The sequence below is a fragment of the Cydia pomonella genome, chromosome 12 (genome assembly GCF_033807575.1).
Source record: "Cydia pomonella isolate Wapato2018A chromosome 12, ilCydPomo1, whole genome shotgun sequence".
NCBI classification, from domain to species: domain Eukaryota; kingdom Metazoa; phylum Arthropoda; class Insecta; order Lepidoptera; family Tortricidae; genus Cydia; species Cydia pomonella.
The window spans coordinates 11652493-11666001 of record NC_084714.1 but is presented as its reverse complement, the minus strand read 5'-3'; the positions used below and the strand labels follow the sequence as shown (position 1 = coordinate 11666001).

The 13509-nt window shown below is 35.4% G+C and overlaps 1 protein-coding gene across 4 annotated transcripts; it reads right to left on the bottom strand.

The window, feature by feature from the left end:
- Positions 1 to 853: 853 nt before the first annotated feature.
- Positions 854 to 13000, bottom strand: LOC133523568 (gamma-glutamyl hydrolase A-like). Of its 4 annotated transcripts, XM_061859227.1 has the most exons (9): positions 12776 to 13000; positions 12261 to 12344; positions 9155 to 9241; positions 7061 to 7312; positions 6605 to 6655; positions 5858 to 6090; positions 3693 to 3799; positions 2169 to 2266; positions 854 to 1260 (listed from the first exon to the last, which is right to left on the bottom strand). In XM_061859227.1, exons 4-9 carry the CDS (start codon positions 7282 to 7284, stop codon positions 960 to 962), a joined length of 1014 nt encoding a protein of 337 aa, XP_061715211.1. In that variant the 5' UTR covers positions 7285 to 7312; positions 9155 to 9241; positions 12261 to 12344; positions 12776 to 13000; the 3' UTR covers positions 854 to 959. The 4 variants fall into 4 exon arrangements, with proteins under 4 accessions (XP_061715211.1, XP_061715213.1, XP_061715209.1 ...); XM_061859229.1 differs by lacking the exons at positions 9155 to 9241; positions 12261 to 12344; positions 12776 to 13000 and adding an exon at positions 8645 to 8865 and having other exon boundaries at positions 7061 to 7226; XM_061859225.1 differs by lacking the exons at positions 9155 to 9241; positions 12261 to 12344; positions 12776 to 13000 and adding an exon at positions 8645 to 8856.
- Between the last annotated feature and the right edge of the window lie 509 nt (positions 13001 to 13509).

The window sequence follows — 13509 nt, the reverse complement described above, 5'->3', positions numbered from 1 at the left end:
AATTATAACCCTAGGCAAACTAAGTCTTGGTTACATTAATACGACGAAACATAATATCTAAACTATTTACAAATTATTTAGCAGCGAAACGTCATCATCGCGCTTATTGTCGAGGTTGGCCACTACTAACACTAGTAATAGCCCAAAACTAAATGTAGAACCTAACTATAAACAAACTTAAACGTAAAATAAATGAAGTACCTATCACAAAAAGATAAAAAAAAAGATAAAGAACGTAAATTAAATTATTACTTATTATCATCATTATCACCGATATCATTATCACTAAATATCCCGTCGTAAAGCAATTTTCTGCCAAAAAGTAATTAATACTTAATAATAAAATAAAAAAATTATAACCATCCTGGTGATTACTTAGTTTTTGAAGGCGGTGCCAAACCAACAAAAAAAATCTTTGCTGCCTAAAAGAAGAAAAATATACGAGGTAGTTATGAATATATATAACTAAATTAATGAGTAAACTGTCTTTTTATGCAAGTAAGTGCAGAGTTCTACATTGTCTAAAATGTTGGTTTAGCACCGACTTCAAAAACTAAGTAATTACCAGGATGGTCATTTTTTTTATTATTAAGAAGTATTAATTACTTTTTGGCAGAAGATAGCTTTACGACGGGATAGAGACTGGATACGTGGACAAGGATAAGGGTGGGGTATATACAAATTATTTTATGCTTTTCAGTGGGTTAGTTTTTTTGAAGGCGGCTCCCTTTTGTAAAAAAGATATGAAATTAAGTTATTTTAGTTTTGCTTTTTTTTTCAATTTTTTTAATCAGTTCTAATATTTTATAATTGTAACTGTACTTCTGTGTGCTAGAAAAATAAAACTTCACCATTTAAAAATTCATGAATATAAAATAGTCTATTCTATAACTATAAAATATTCACTACACATAGCACAAACTTAGATCACTAATGAATAATTACGTTCACAACGTCTCTTAAATTGCAACAATTGTATAATTTACTTTATTTTTTCCAACATTTCTGGGCTCAAAGAAATAGCACTGTTCGTATGCACTTCCTTCAGCGCCGGTAAAATGTGTGTTATAATTATAAATAAGGCACTTATTTTCTTCTTCCGCGTCAGCAAACGAATGGTGGTTCTTTCTGCATTCGTTCACAAAGAAATCCATGAAGTGACGATTCGCTTTGATCGCATTAAAACTATGAGAGTAAGTCTTGGTTTGTTTCCATTCGAAGATCTTTTCTGGATGGAACTGGACGCCGTAAAATGGATACCTGAAAGCATATTAGTACATTACGATACAAGTGCGAAAAATAGGAAATTCGAAACGAGTGGCGATAAATTAAAACACGACCGAAGGGAGTGTTTTAAATCGACACGAGTTGCGAATTACCTACTCGCACATGTATCGTACAACGTTTTACAGTACATATGGCCCTTTAAATGTTCGACACAGTAACGTAATATGCTACTTCTCGCACTAGTGCTATAAAGTAGCCCCATATGTACTGTAAATTATATTTCGTAACTCAATGTAGCAGTAAAAACATTTATTCTAGAACGTAGTTAAAATCCGTTTGTAGATATGCTACCGTTAAAATTCAGTTTCAGTAGAGAAAAGCGCAGCCTACGAACAGAGAACCCGCCAAGCGGGTCGCCGTCAGTGAATGTGTTAAACTATAGTTTTCCATAAAGCGTAGTATTGACTACATAAACAACCGAAACGTTTCGGCGAAAACTAGTTTTTAACTAGGATTTTTCAGTAAAAACTAGGTAGTTATTGCAAACACCAGTTTTGCTAATTGTTCAAAATTTGTTTCAGTAAATATGTTGACTAAGAAAAACGCGTTTTCACTAATTAAGACCAGTTTTCCGAAAAGCATAGGTGGTGAATGTTTTAACTGGGATTTTTAGTCAAAACTATTTCGTAAAGTACCTAGTATAAGCAATAAATAATTTTGCACGTAAGGCATAATAATCAAATTACTTGACTGTGGGTACATCAATCAGAATCAAATAGATAATGACAGCCAATGTGGTCAAATCTTTGTTAGGTACTATAAAAAATATTAAAAATACTATAATCCGCTATATTTGGCCTCCGTCACTATCTATTTGATGCTAACTGTTGGCTGTACTTCGCACATAAACGAATAGTTCCTTTTGGAAATTAGGCACCTACTTATTATGTTCCAGGCTAGCTATGAATTTCAGTCCATTGGCGTCGTCGCTGTGCGCCGTTACGCGCCAGTCTTTAGTCAAGTTGTGAGACTTCAGATTCTGAAATCAAAATCATATTTATGTATAGTCAATAAGTGCGGGCATTTAACAAGTATAATGAGTAGCTCTTGCACTAATTAAATCGTTTATTAATAATGATTGTATTCGTTTTTTTCTGTCTCCGTATTCGTCGCAATATTCGCATGATTTTGCACCCTCTTTTCTGTTCTAAACGAGTTTAACGACCCTCTCCCCAGGGCCATGTATGTATGTATATGTAAGTATTATATATACATGTATGTTTATGGTTCTGCATGTCTTATGATTATATTGTTTTCGTGCAGGTACAGTCAACCAATTTGAATCCTAGGCCACTATAGAACCTTGTCGCTTTAACTAATCTATACATGAAATTTAAATGAATGAAATTACACGACATGCATCACTCAATAAGCACTGTCGTAGAAGTCATTATGACATGGTTCTATAGTGGCCTAGGAATCAAATTGGTGGACCGTACCTAATATTATCATCTAATACCACTTTTTTTTGTACCGTAAACAACTTATCTGCTTAGCCTAAAGGTTGAGAATGCCTTATGGCATTAGGTTCTCTTTTTGTACACTGTTTTATTCGACGTGCCATGAAGATTAAATTAATTAATTATTTTTTTATATGATAGCAAGCAACAATACACAATAAGGAAACTGCATGGTTAATATAAAATGATATCTGAAAAATGAAGTGACGAAATATAAATATAATGCAAGCAAGGTGAATGAGTTATACATATCATATCAATTACAAATTAAGTTCAGATTTCAAAGCTTGAACACGGCTTCTGTTCAAATCCTCTCTCTAGGAACGACTTATTATTTAAGCACGTATAATTTATTAGTATTCAATGCAGGTATTATTAGACTTACAGTCCTACTGTTAATCTTAAATTCTCATAATCGAAAGTAACTTGAAAACATTTACGTTAAAAATTACTGAAAAATAACAGAATTTTATTGAAGCAGTAAATAATGCATTAACTAAGATTATGTACTTTTTTTCCAAAAAGATACTTATTTTCTCTCCTCATTTTGGAAAAGTATGTTATAACAAGCACTGCGACAGCTACGAAGCGTAGCTCCAGCTAAAGCAATATTTGATGAAATAATATATAAAGCATTTCAATCTCATTAATATCGCTTTGAACTTGTTAAGTTATTTTAAAATTCTGATTTTGCAACTTTGAGCCTCGAATGAACAACTTATTTGGTTTGAAGGGAAGTATCCAACTGACGACATTTAGAGCGAGTAGCAATTTGGCGAGATTTTTCTTCAAGGGTGAGTATTTATTTTCTCTTTGAAAAAGTACATAGGTAGGTACTCAGGGGTTCCTTTCTTTCACACAGAATCTATCGGATAGATATTCGCTTATTCGCGACTCCCCATATACGCGCCCTCGCAAAATACGCGCAAATGTAAAACAACTTACCTCATCCACGATGCAAAATTGATGGTGATTGACTGTAATGTCTTCGCGGGATAGTATATTGATGATGTCGTCATCTGCGCTCTTGTACATCTTACTGCTGCGGAAATCTAAAAAAAACGGAAAACTAAAATGTATTAAGGCTTTAGGCATGTCTCGCTATTATAGGAGATAATAAATCTTGATTCTTGATTTCGTATTTTAAAATCAACCGAGCTGTTGAAGATTGATGTTACACGTGATCCCCGGGTGGCGCTAAAAGGGTAACAAATTTGGCAGCTACACTGTCCCATCTGGACCACCCAGCGCTCACTGGATCCCTTTATATGCTTACCCAGCTGTTTTCAAGAAATCGGGAAACATGGGTACATAAAAAAAAGGATTTTGAATATTATACCTATAAGAAAGACTACTGATGATAATTGGAAGCAGGGGTAAAATCAGGATCCCTAGTTAGTCTTAGGGGTAACAGAACTGAAAAGGTTAGGAACCACTGCTCTAAATAGTGATACGCCAGCCCTATGGTTAGAGCTGTTCTTTATCATTTCTATCCGCCTAAGTAATTAAAAAAAATATGTACCTAAAAGCTTACCTACATAAAATAAAAAAACCGGTCAAGTGCGAGTTCGATTTACTCGCGCACCGAGGGTTCCGTACAAACTTTGAATTATCTCGTGTAACTATAAAGGCAAAAGACTTTTGAACAGAAGTACCTATACTAAGTATAATTCTGTACATCGCCATCTATCGGCAAATTGTCTAATTTGCGCGGTGTAATGCACGTATGTTGGTTTTTCGAGGATAATTCTCTATCATGTAAACCGATTTCAAAAATTGATCTTTTATTTGAAATAAAAACCGGCCAAGAGCATGTCGGGCCATGCTCAGTGTAGGGTTCCGTAGTTACTCATCCGTCACAATAAGGTAAACTGGAGCTTAAAGTATAGTAAATTGTTAACCAAGGGATGAAACGGTACCTTTCGCGCGAGTTAAAGAAATAGGCAAATTTGCATAATCAGTACCTAATTAAAGTCTTTTTACTATGAAGGGGAAACTTTTTGCGATAACTCAAAAACAGCTAAACTGATCATGTCCGCTATAGTTTTCATTTAAAGTCTTTCTTAAGCTCTACTTCCCCGATTTTTTTCATATTTTTGGACCTATGGTTCAAAAGTTAGAGGGGGGGGGACACATTTTTTTTTCTTTCGGAACGATTATCTCCGAATATATTCACTTTATCAAAAAATGATTGTTGAAGACCCCTATTAGTTTTGAAAGCCCTTTCCAACAATACCCCACACTGTAGGGTTGAAGCAGAAAAAAAAATTCACCCCCACTTTAAGTGTAGGGGAGGTACCCTCAAAAAAAATTTTTAGATTTTATTGTACGACTTTGTCGGCTTTATTTAAATATTCATGCCGAATTTCAGCTTTCTAGCACTAACGACCACGGAGCAAAGCCTCGGACAGACAGACAAACAGACAGACAGACGGACATGGCGAAACTATAAGGGTTCCTAGTTGACTACGGAACCCTAAAAAGGTGTATTTAATGTAACCTCATAGAAATTTCAGGTGTAATAAACATACGTAAAGTTGGTTAAATTGCAAACTGAATTTGGAAAGGTTTTTGTTTATTAATACCAAGGTAGAGGTCTGATTATATTTTTCCTGTAAAAACCATAGTAATGTTAATACTCGTATTATATTTAAAAAAACATAATTTTTTGTCGGTAAACTTCGGAGATAAAGGGGGGGGGCTGTATTTTTTTCACAATTTCCGTCATAAATCAATTTTTTTTCTCTATGAAAAAAAATTAAAAAGTGTTTTGAAATGTACAATTTGAGCTCTTTCAAGTGATATTCCACTTGACCTAGTCACTAGACTTTGAAATTTTGCCCTCTCTCCATATTGGGCATTTTCCATAGTTAATAAAAAAAAATACTTTTAATGTGTTTGGGTTAGCATTGTTTATAACTATTCTAAATTTCAAATCGATAGCTTAAGTGGTTCTCGAGATATTTAGCAATGTGACAGACAGACAGACAGATGGACGGACGGACAGAGTCACACCATAAGGGTTCCTTTTGTACCTTTTTGGTACGGAACCCTAAAAAAAAAGAAGCAAGTCGAAACCATAGACCGGTGCCGAAGATAGAAAAACTTACCACGAGTAAAATTAAGCGGATTATTCCCAAAAGAGTGGCAAGTGACCCTGTTTTCTACCGGCCCTCGGCCGGATGCCAGTATGATGATTAGCTCGAAGCCAAGACAGGTGCCGAAGACAGGAAAATAGTCCCCGGCTTCATTCATTTCGATGGCTAAGTCGTAGATGTGTTGGCCGGCGTCCGCGAAACCATTGGACTGGTTGAAGTATGTTGCTCCGCCAGGGAAAAGGACACTGGAAAAAAACGGGAAAATAGACTAATAGGTTAACTAACATCAATACCAAATCGGTCGACGATCCGTTTTGCAACTCATGGGAACATTAATTTGTGTGCGCGAACACACAAAGATAAATAAAAAGCCTCTATTTCTCTGTATGTATCTATACATCTCTGTTGACAATAATTACCCAACAGAGAAGAATTAAAAACCTTCTATAGTATAGTCCTTAGCATTAGAAAAAACGTAAAGAATATTGACGTTTATTGACTTTTATTTAGTCAAATACTTTGTAGCAACCAAAGTAGCCAAATAGTTCGGTACACACCATATATTTATTATGGTGTACCGAACTATTTGGCCACTTTGACTGCCACAAAGTATTTGACGCTGACTGTACCTCTTTCTCTTAGAGGCAATCTTACATACTTATATAGTTTACTTTGTTTTATAATTTAATGGGTTTTATAGAAACCTAGATAAGTATTTCTACTGTAACGAAATACATTTTAAGAAAGAACAAGACTTACCCATTTAATTTGCCCATAATGTCTTCATAATAAGAACGGTCTTTCCCGATCCTGAAACAAAATTAATCATTTCATAAAATAGTATGCATGTAAGTGTCTTAGACATACATTAGGAGGGATCAAAACCACCACCTACGTTCAAAGTAGTTCATGATAAAATTATACTTAAATCATAATAAAGTATTTAGAAACTTATCATGTTGACTTGTTTAACTGAATTAGCTTCTGAGTATTGCTTTTTATCTTGCAGAAAAATCATAAGATAGGGTTCTTATCAAGTCTCTACTTTTCCATTCAATTGAATTTCGTTCTAAGTACCTAAGTGCGTCCCGCTTACATTTTGATCGTGACTACCAATTATAAGTAATGCAATGCTCATAAACATAAAAAAATATATCAATCTCAAGAGACTCGCGAAGTCCAGAGAGATTTAATAAAATAAAAAGATTTACGTACATTATAGGCACAACTCTTGCTCCGGACGCCTCCAAAGCTTTAACATACGATGCCGCGATGTAACTAGTATAGTCCTCGGGATACTTGTCCCAGAACTTGTAATGTTGCTCCTGCGCCAATACTCCGATGATAGGGCGGTCGTTGAGAGCCGACGCCGACGCTGCACCTTCGCAGTGCAAGAAATACGCCAACGTCAGCAAGGCACCCATCGTAGTCGAACACATCGCACGGATCTCGGGGTTAGTCAGCAACCTATAATTTTATGGATAGATACCTGTGAGTGATATTGTTCGAGTGATTTAACCCCCATCAAAATTTGCTGACTCTTTTACCATAAAGTTTTGATAAAAGCGATTTGGAACACTGTCTTAATTTCGTTAATAATGTATCACTGAACGTTTTTATGACACAAACGCATAGGTACATATCGAGTTTGTGCTCTTCTGACCTTAAGGAGTAACTAGTAGACAGAGATAGACGGAGATCTTTAAGAATAGCCGTGATCAAAAATGCCATCCTTGATCGGCGTTTAGTTTTTAGACATCGCGGATTTGAAAAGACAACAGTAGTGTGATCATCGGTAGTTCATAATAATCATATGAGTCATATACTTTTCAAGAGAGACCTACTACTGCTGGTATACCTCTACTTTAAACAGAAAGCAATACCTACAACAATAGAATTACTGTTCTTTCAAAATGTTGGAAATATCAAACCACTAGTATTTAGAAGCATTCTTACCAAAACCGTGAGCGTTTTAATCAGAGCATCTCAATTCAAATAAACAACGATGAAAAAATATTTACACTATAACAATATCAGTAAAACAAACAAATCAATACTGCACAGCAGTCTACCACTGCACGTACTACTAACATCGAATCCACTCTAGCGGGTTAATATCATCACAAAACACAGAACTATTTCCGTACGCGTACGAGCTCGATAAACATGAACACATGTTGTAAGCCCCTACTGAAAGTGTTAGTTAAAAATACCTCCGCTCATGCTAAAGTAATTCAATTAGCTATGAAGTTTATTATTTCAAAATCTAGGTTATTTAAAACAATATTCGTTTTGCTGACTGTGGACAGTTTGGCGTACCTAATTATAACAACAGATGTGTCGGTGTCAGTTTATGTAATCAATGGGTTCCGCATTGAAGAATGACAATGTTTATCTTTAACAGCTGATCTGACGTTGGACTTATCTCTGAAGTGAGATTGCATGAATCGATGTTACTAACGGCTGTATAAAATACTTTCGGAAAAATCATGTAAAGAAATATATCCAGTCCAATAGTAGACGTCTTTTAACTGAAAATGATGTACTATCTAGTCCAGTGACCGCGCAAGACCGGATCCGGCTTGTAATCTCTTTAATAATTTATATAGTAGTATATTGTACAATGACAGCAAATTGTAAACCACCTTTATACTCGACCCTGTATTACCCTCTCATCGAGCCTATTGTAGGGAAGTTTGTAGCCCGCCCTGCTTGACCTCACATCGAAATGCAGCCATAGGTAAAACATGACGCATGACAAATGAAAAAAAATAGACAGATCTTGTAAGAATAACTTACAGCCATCTTCAAGCTCTCCCTTGTATAGAACACCTGATAATTGCTCCATCTCTTCTTTCAAGAAAATGTAAATGTATGCGTAGACAAGCTCCAGTTTGTTCCTGAATTATTATTATCAAAACTACTTTACAGCTAGTAATCTGTTTTTGCACCAACTGAATGCTGAAATAAGTTAGATTTTCATGAGACACCTGAATCAATGACGTGTCATGACGCATGCGCAATGCAAAAGCGCAGCCAACTTTGTTATTCTTTCTAAAGAGACTGATTGCATCAATTATATTCATAAATAGACATAGAATTTTGTCAATCCCTCGTTTTTGCTAGAAAAAGTTCTAAGTCTATTTTTAAACGATGTATCTCTATGAACGAAATAGTAATCTGTATAAAATAAATAACAAAAATACACGACACGCCAGCCATAAGAATGGCTCGGCAAATAAGATTTTGGTTTAAGAGTGTGTTATCTTAAAGGCAGGCAACAACCCCTCGGGTGTTGCAATTGCTTACCATCAGGCGAATTGTCTCCTCGTTTCGGTGTCCAATAATTAATGCACAGCCACCGACGGGGCACCTCAGGCTGGTCCACATAATGCACTGTAGTAAATAAAAATATATTTGACCAACTTTCTTAAAAATGTTTATCTTAATATTGACTCTATTAGAGCTCAACGAGGGGGGGCGGGTTTAGGGTCGGCAACGCGCATGTAACTCCTCTGGAGTTGCAGGCGTACATAGGCTACGGAAACTGCTTACCATCAGGCGGGCCGTATGCTTGTTTGCCACCGACGTAGTATAAAAAAAAAAATAAGACATGGTAATAAAGATATGGCCACCATATAGGATGATTGGAGTTAACAAAAGAGCTATTAAAAAGACAGAAAAGTTCGATTATCTCGAAAACCACGAAACTTTTACTAGACCTAGAAGTGCCTTTTCAGGACCAGCCTAAGGTGTCCTGTCGGTGGTTAGAAGGTTATCCATTAGTCGTGTAAGGCTGCTGGTCTAACAGGCATGTGTCATGGCAATGTTTGGTATAACGTAGGCTAGGTACCTACGTTATACCAAACAATAATGTCTTTAAATAAAGTTTAATCCGTAACAAAGGTGATCCATAAACACCCCATTCCAGCTTACTTCTTCGTAATCTATTGTTTTGATAAACAATAGACTAGCCCATATACTTTCAACAACTATTACGACTTAGCTCACGTGGTGGCCAGCACGCTCCTGCCACTATTTTGCTTAACTAAAACGTAGTTACTCCACATGTACGGTAATATTTGTATTTATACCTCGTATTTAACCCTTACAAATTTTGTTACATTTACCTCTACATCTATTGTTTTATAGTTCAGTTTTGCTTAGTTTGTTAAACTCTGATAGGAGTTTTCGTAATTTGTCTTTGATAGGTGCCTACCTAGTAGGAACTTACGGCCTTTAAGCTCTTGATAACGCACCTATTACAATACATGAATACATACTTTTATTGCACACCTCGCACAGTTTACTATACCTAAAGATAAATACACAAAGGAATACAATTGGATAGAGGTAACAACAGGCGGCCTAATTGCTTAAGAGCTATTGTTTCGAAATGTCGACCAGATTTTTATGTTTTCTGACTTATGATTAGGAGACCTTACACATTCTATACACGTTGCTTTGGTTCGATTGAAATAGCTATTCGATTAGACGAAAATATTCTCCATGTGCGACGAGTACAATTGTGTTAAATAGTTTAATTTTGGTAATAATGCTGCTACCCCGACGTTTTCTTATAAGCATGAGTGTACGTAATGTATGTGTATACCTTTATCTGGTGTGAAAATATTTAGCTAATACGCCATAACAATGCGTTTCCACCAAAGCTGTGCGAGATGGCTGACGGGTGCAGCGACGGCGTGTAGGTGGCGAGAGGAGCTTTTCGGCTTTTCCCTTAAGGCTGCGAACTGGACGCAAGCGGCACGCGATGCGTCGAGCGGCGAATCGAGGCTGTTCATACCTTTGAACGAGCGCATGGTTTTGTTTGGATTTGCTCCGCTTGGGTCCAGTCGGAAAAACTTTTGTATGGAAAATGACCCGCTTATATTATATGACTACTGTCAGTACATATATAATTTAAGTGTATTGGTCTGCCAAAATTGCCACTGTACATGTTTTGACGATGCTTTAAGATTACCCTTGCCAGCTCTTAAAAATTACTTAAAAATGTCATTGATGTTGAAGGCTTATTACAGAGTCGAGGACTACTTGACAGACAAATATGTATGGTCCAAACCAGAAACTGTAAAAACAAGTAGCAATTAAAATCATTGTATTATGTGTAGAGTTATAGGTGACACAGCCCAGGTAAGAATGCTCATCAAATATTTTATGTAGGTATAGCAATCAGTCAGATTTATATAATGTATATTCTCATTTCTTTATTAATTATATTTTTCTCTTCCTTTTGTAAGAATTCTATATGTTTTCTGAAAGAGCTACGTATTTGTATGATTTGATATGACATATATATTTTTTAATCAAATTTCTATAAAGAAAAAAGTAGCTACTTGTAATTGCATGATTTTTATTATCATAGTTCATCTTTTAGGGATAATATTTTTAGTTGAACAGCCCATACTAAAATAAACTTTGGAATAACTGGGCAAAATAAAAGAAAGCTTTGTTCATCTTTTGATCAAAAAAATCAAGGTCTAGCCAGCTATCAATTTAAAACCTAAATTATGCGTCTACCTTTTCTATTAGATTTTATACAAGCATTTGAAAAAACAAGCCCTTACCCAAAAGTTGACCACCGGTCATCTATTGGCTTAGGCATACAATATTGGAACCATAACTTGAACTGCAAATATTTTTATAAAATAAGATAAAATATGCAATACTTGATAACGAAAACGTTAGAGGAATTAGTCTAGAATATTTTCTGTGTAAAATCATGTAAGTAAATGCAGAATTAAATTTTATACGCAATTATAAGCTTATACTTTGAAGCGCTAATTTTATTAAGATCTCCATACAAATGGTGTTTTGGTGTGGACCGCGTATTTGACGACCGCTCTCAGCCACACGCACACCACAATTGTCTGGGAGTTTAAATGTCAGCCTCGGCAAAGTATTGCCGCGTTAGGAAAATATACCCTCAGGTGCGCAAAATAATTCACGATTTAATTATATCGATTTTAAGGCCAAATGTTCATCTTTTGTGGACCGGTCATCTTTTGGTACCACTACCCTAATGCATGTTAATTATAAGATGTAATGTTTTTGCCGGTCCATCTTGGGATACCCTCCTCCAATTGAGGGGGGATTTAATAATAATAAATAATAATCTTCTCAGGTCAGACTCAGAGGTGTAGGGTTAGAGCCGGTGTAGCTTTATTTGACGTTCATAAACGCATTGTAATATTAAACTATCTTTTACTTTATCTTTGTCTTTCTACCAAACCTACACGTTGGATGGCAGTCAACAATAAGCGTGTTACTGAAAAGTACCCTAAGTTTGAAGAGTATTATTAGCTGAAGTACAGACTTATCGGAAACTAAATGGTGGTGATAGTGGTGATAAATTAACGTTCTAATAAAGTAGGTTCATACAAATAAACAATTGTACCTGTTTTATTAATGTGGCACTGATTTTTACTCCTTTTTGTGAAGCGTATTTTTTCACAATGCAGCCACGTATTCGCCTCTAATCCTAAAATAAACAAGTAGTTAATAAAGTCACGAACTAATTTTTTTAATGATTATACTTATTACGTTTTGATAAGTAAGTATAAAACAAGCTTTCAAATCATGGCTAACTTTCTTTATTAAAAGCTTTGTATTACTTTTTATCAGTGAAAACCTTCGTGACAGAACATATGACCTGACTAAGTACATACATATGAGTCTTATACATAGTGCGGCAGATTACTCCCTTGGTAAAACAGTAATTAGAAATTATTACAAATTGGTGTTAAAATCTATATTCTCAATAGGTCACAGCAGTATTAGCGACAGTATTAGAAAAACCAGAAAAGGGTTAGGAACCAGTACTAATGTTTAGGCACTTTAGATATTAAATGTTAGTAGGTACATTATGAATAAAATATCACACGATATAATAATCACACGTTCTGCTCTGACCTGCATGGCATAATTATGACATTGTACCTTTTCTTGAAATCCTAAACGCGCATAAAATACTATTAAATATACTTCAACTTTATGGAAACCTCAAAAACAACAAATATTTCATGTATATTTCAATTTTGAAACATAGACAAGATGGAATTAAAGGAAACGCTCGGAAACGGAAGCTACAATTGACAAGATGCTAAAGACCTTCCAAACTCCAAACGTCACCGATAAGCTCATACGATTTGCAATACATTGCGGCATTTGTTCGGTCGATTGAATTCGTTGCTCCTACTTAGCCGGCAAGTAATATCCATTTGCTGCATCGTCTGTAGAATTAAAGCCTTATTATTATAGGTATACTCTAATCAATCAATTTTTCGTGTTATGGCTCCCAAAGAGCATATAATCACTACGTTCTAATGGCTCCATCAAGGTGTTGATGATTCTGCTAATGTCGAGGTTGGATAAGACACGGCTAGTATATGAATCTTATTACGGTCATAGACAGTGTTCGGTGGAGTATCCGATCTGCAAAGAAATACAAATTACGACTAAAACTTTAACTAATAGACTACATACAACTATTAAACAATATGAACACTACACTATGTACAGAACAAACTACAGCTACCTAAGTATTAAATCTACGAACTTATTGTACAATAATATGATACATACTACAATTTAAGATTATTTTTAGCTAGGGCACAGCGACTTTGTGAGCAGAAAATGACGGCTAA

Coding starts and splice junctions, on each gene's coding strand:
- LOC133523568 (XM_061859227.1), bottom strand. CDS start 7,284: ATGTGTTCGACTACGATGGGTGCCTTGCTGACGTTGGCGTATTTCTTG. Junction 6,656..7,060: donor GCAAGAGTTGTGCCTATAAT/GTACGTAAATCT, acceptor ATTTTGTTTCAG/GATCGGGAAAGACCGTTCTT. Junction 6,091..6,604: donor ATTATGGGCAAATTAAATGG/GTAAGTCTTGTT, acceptor GTTTTTTTCCAG/TGTCCTTTTCCCTGGCGGAG.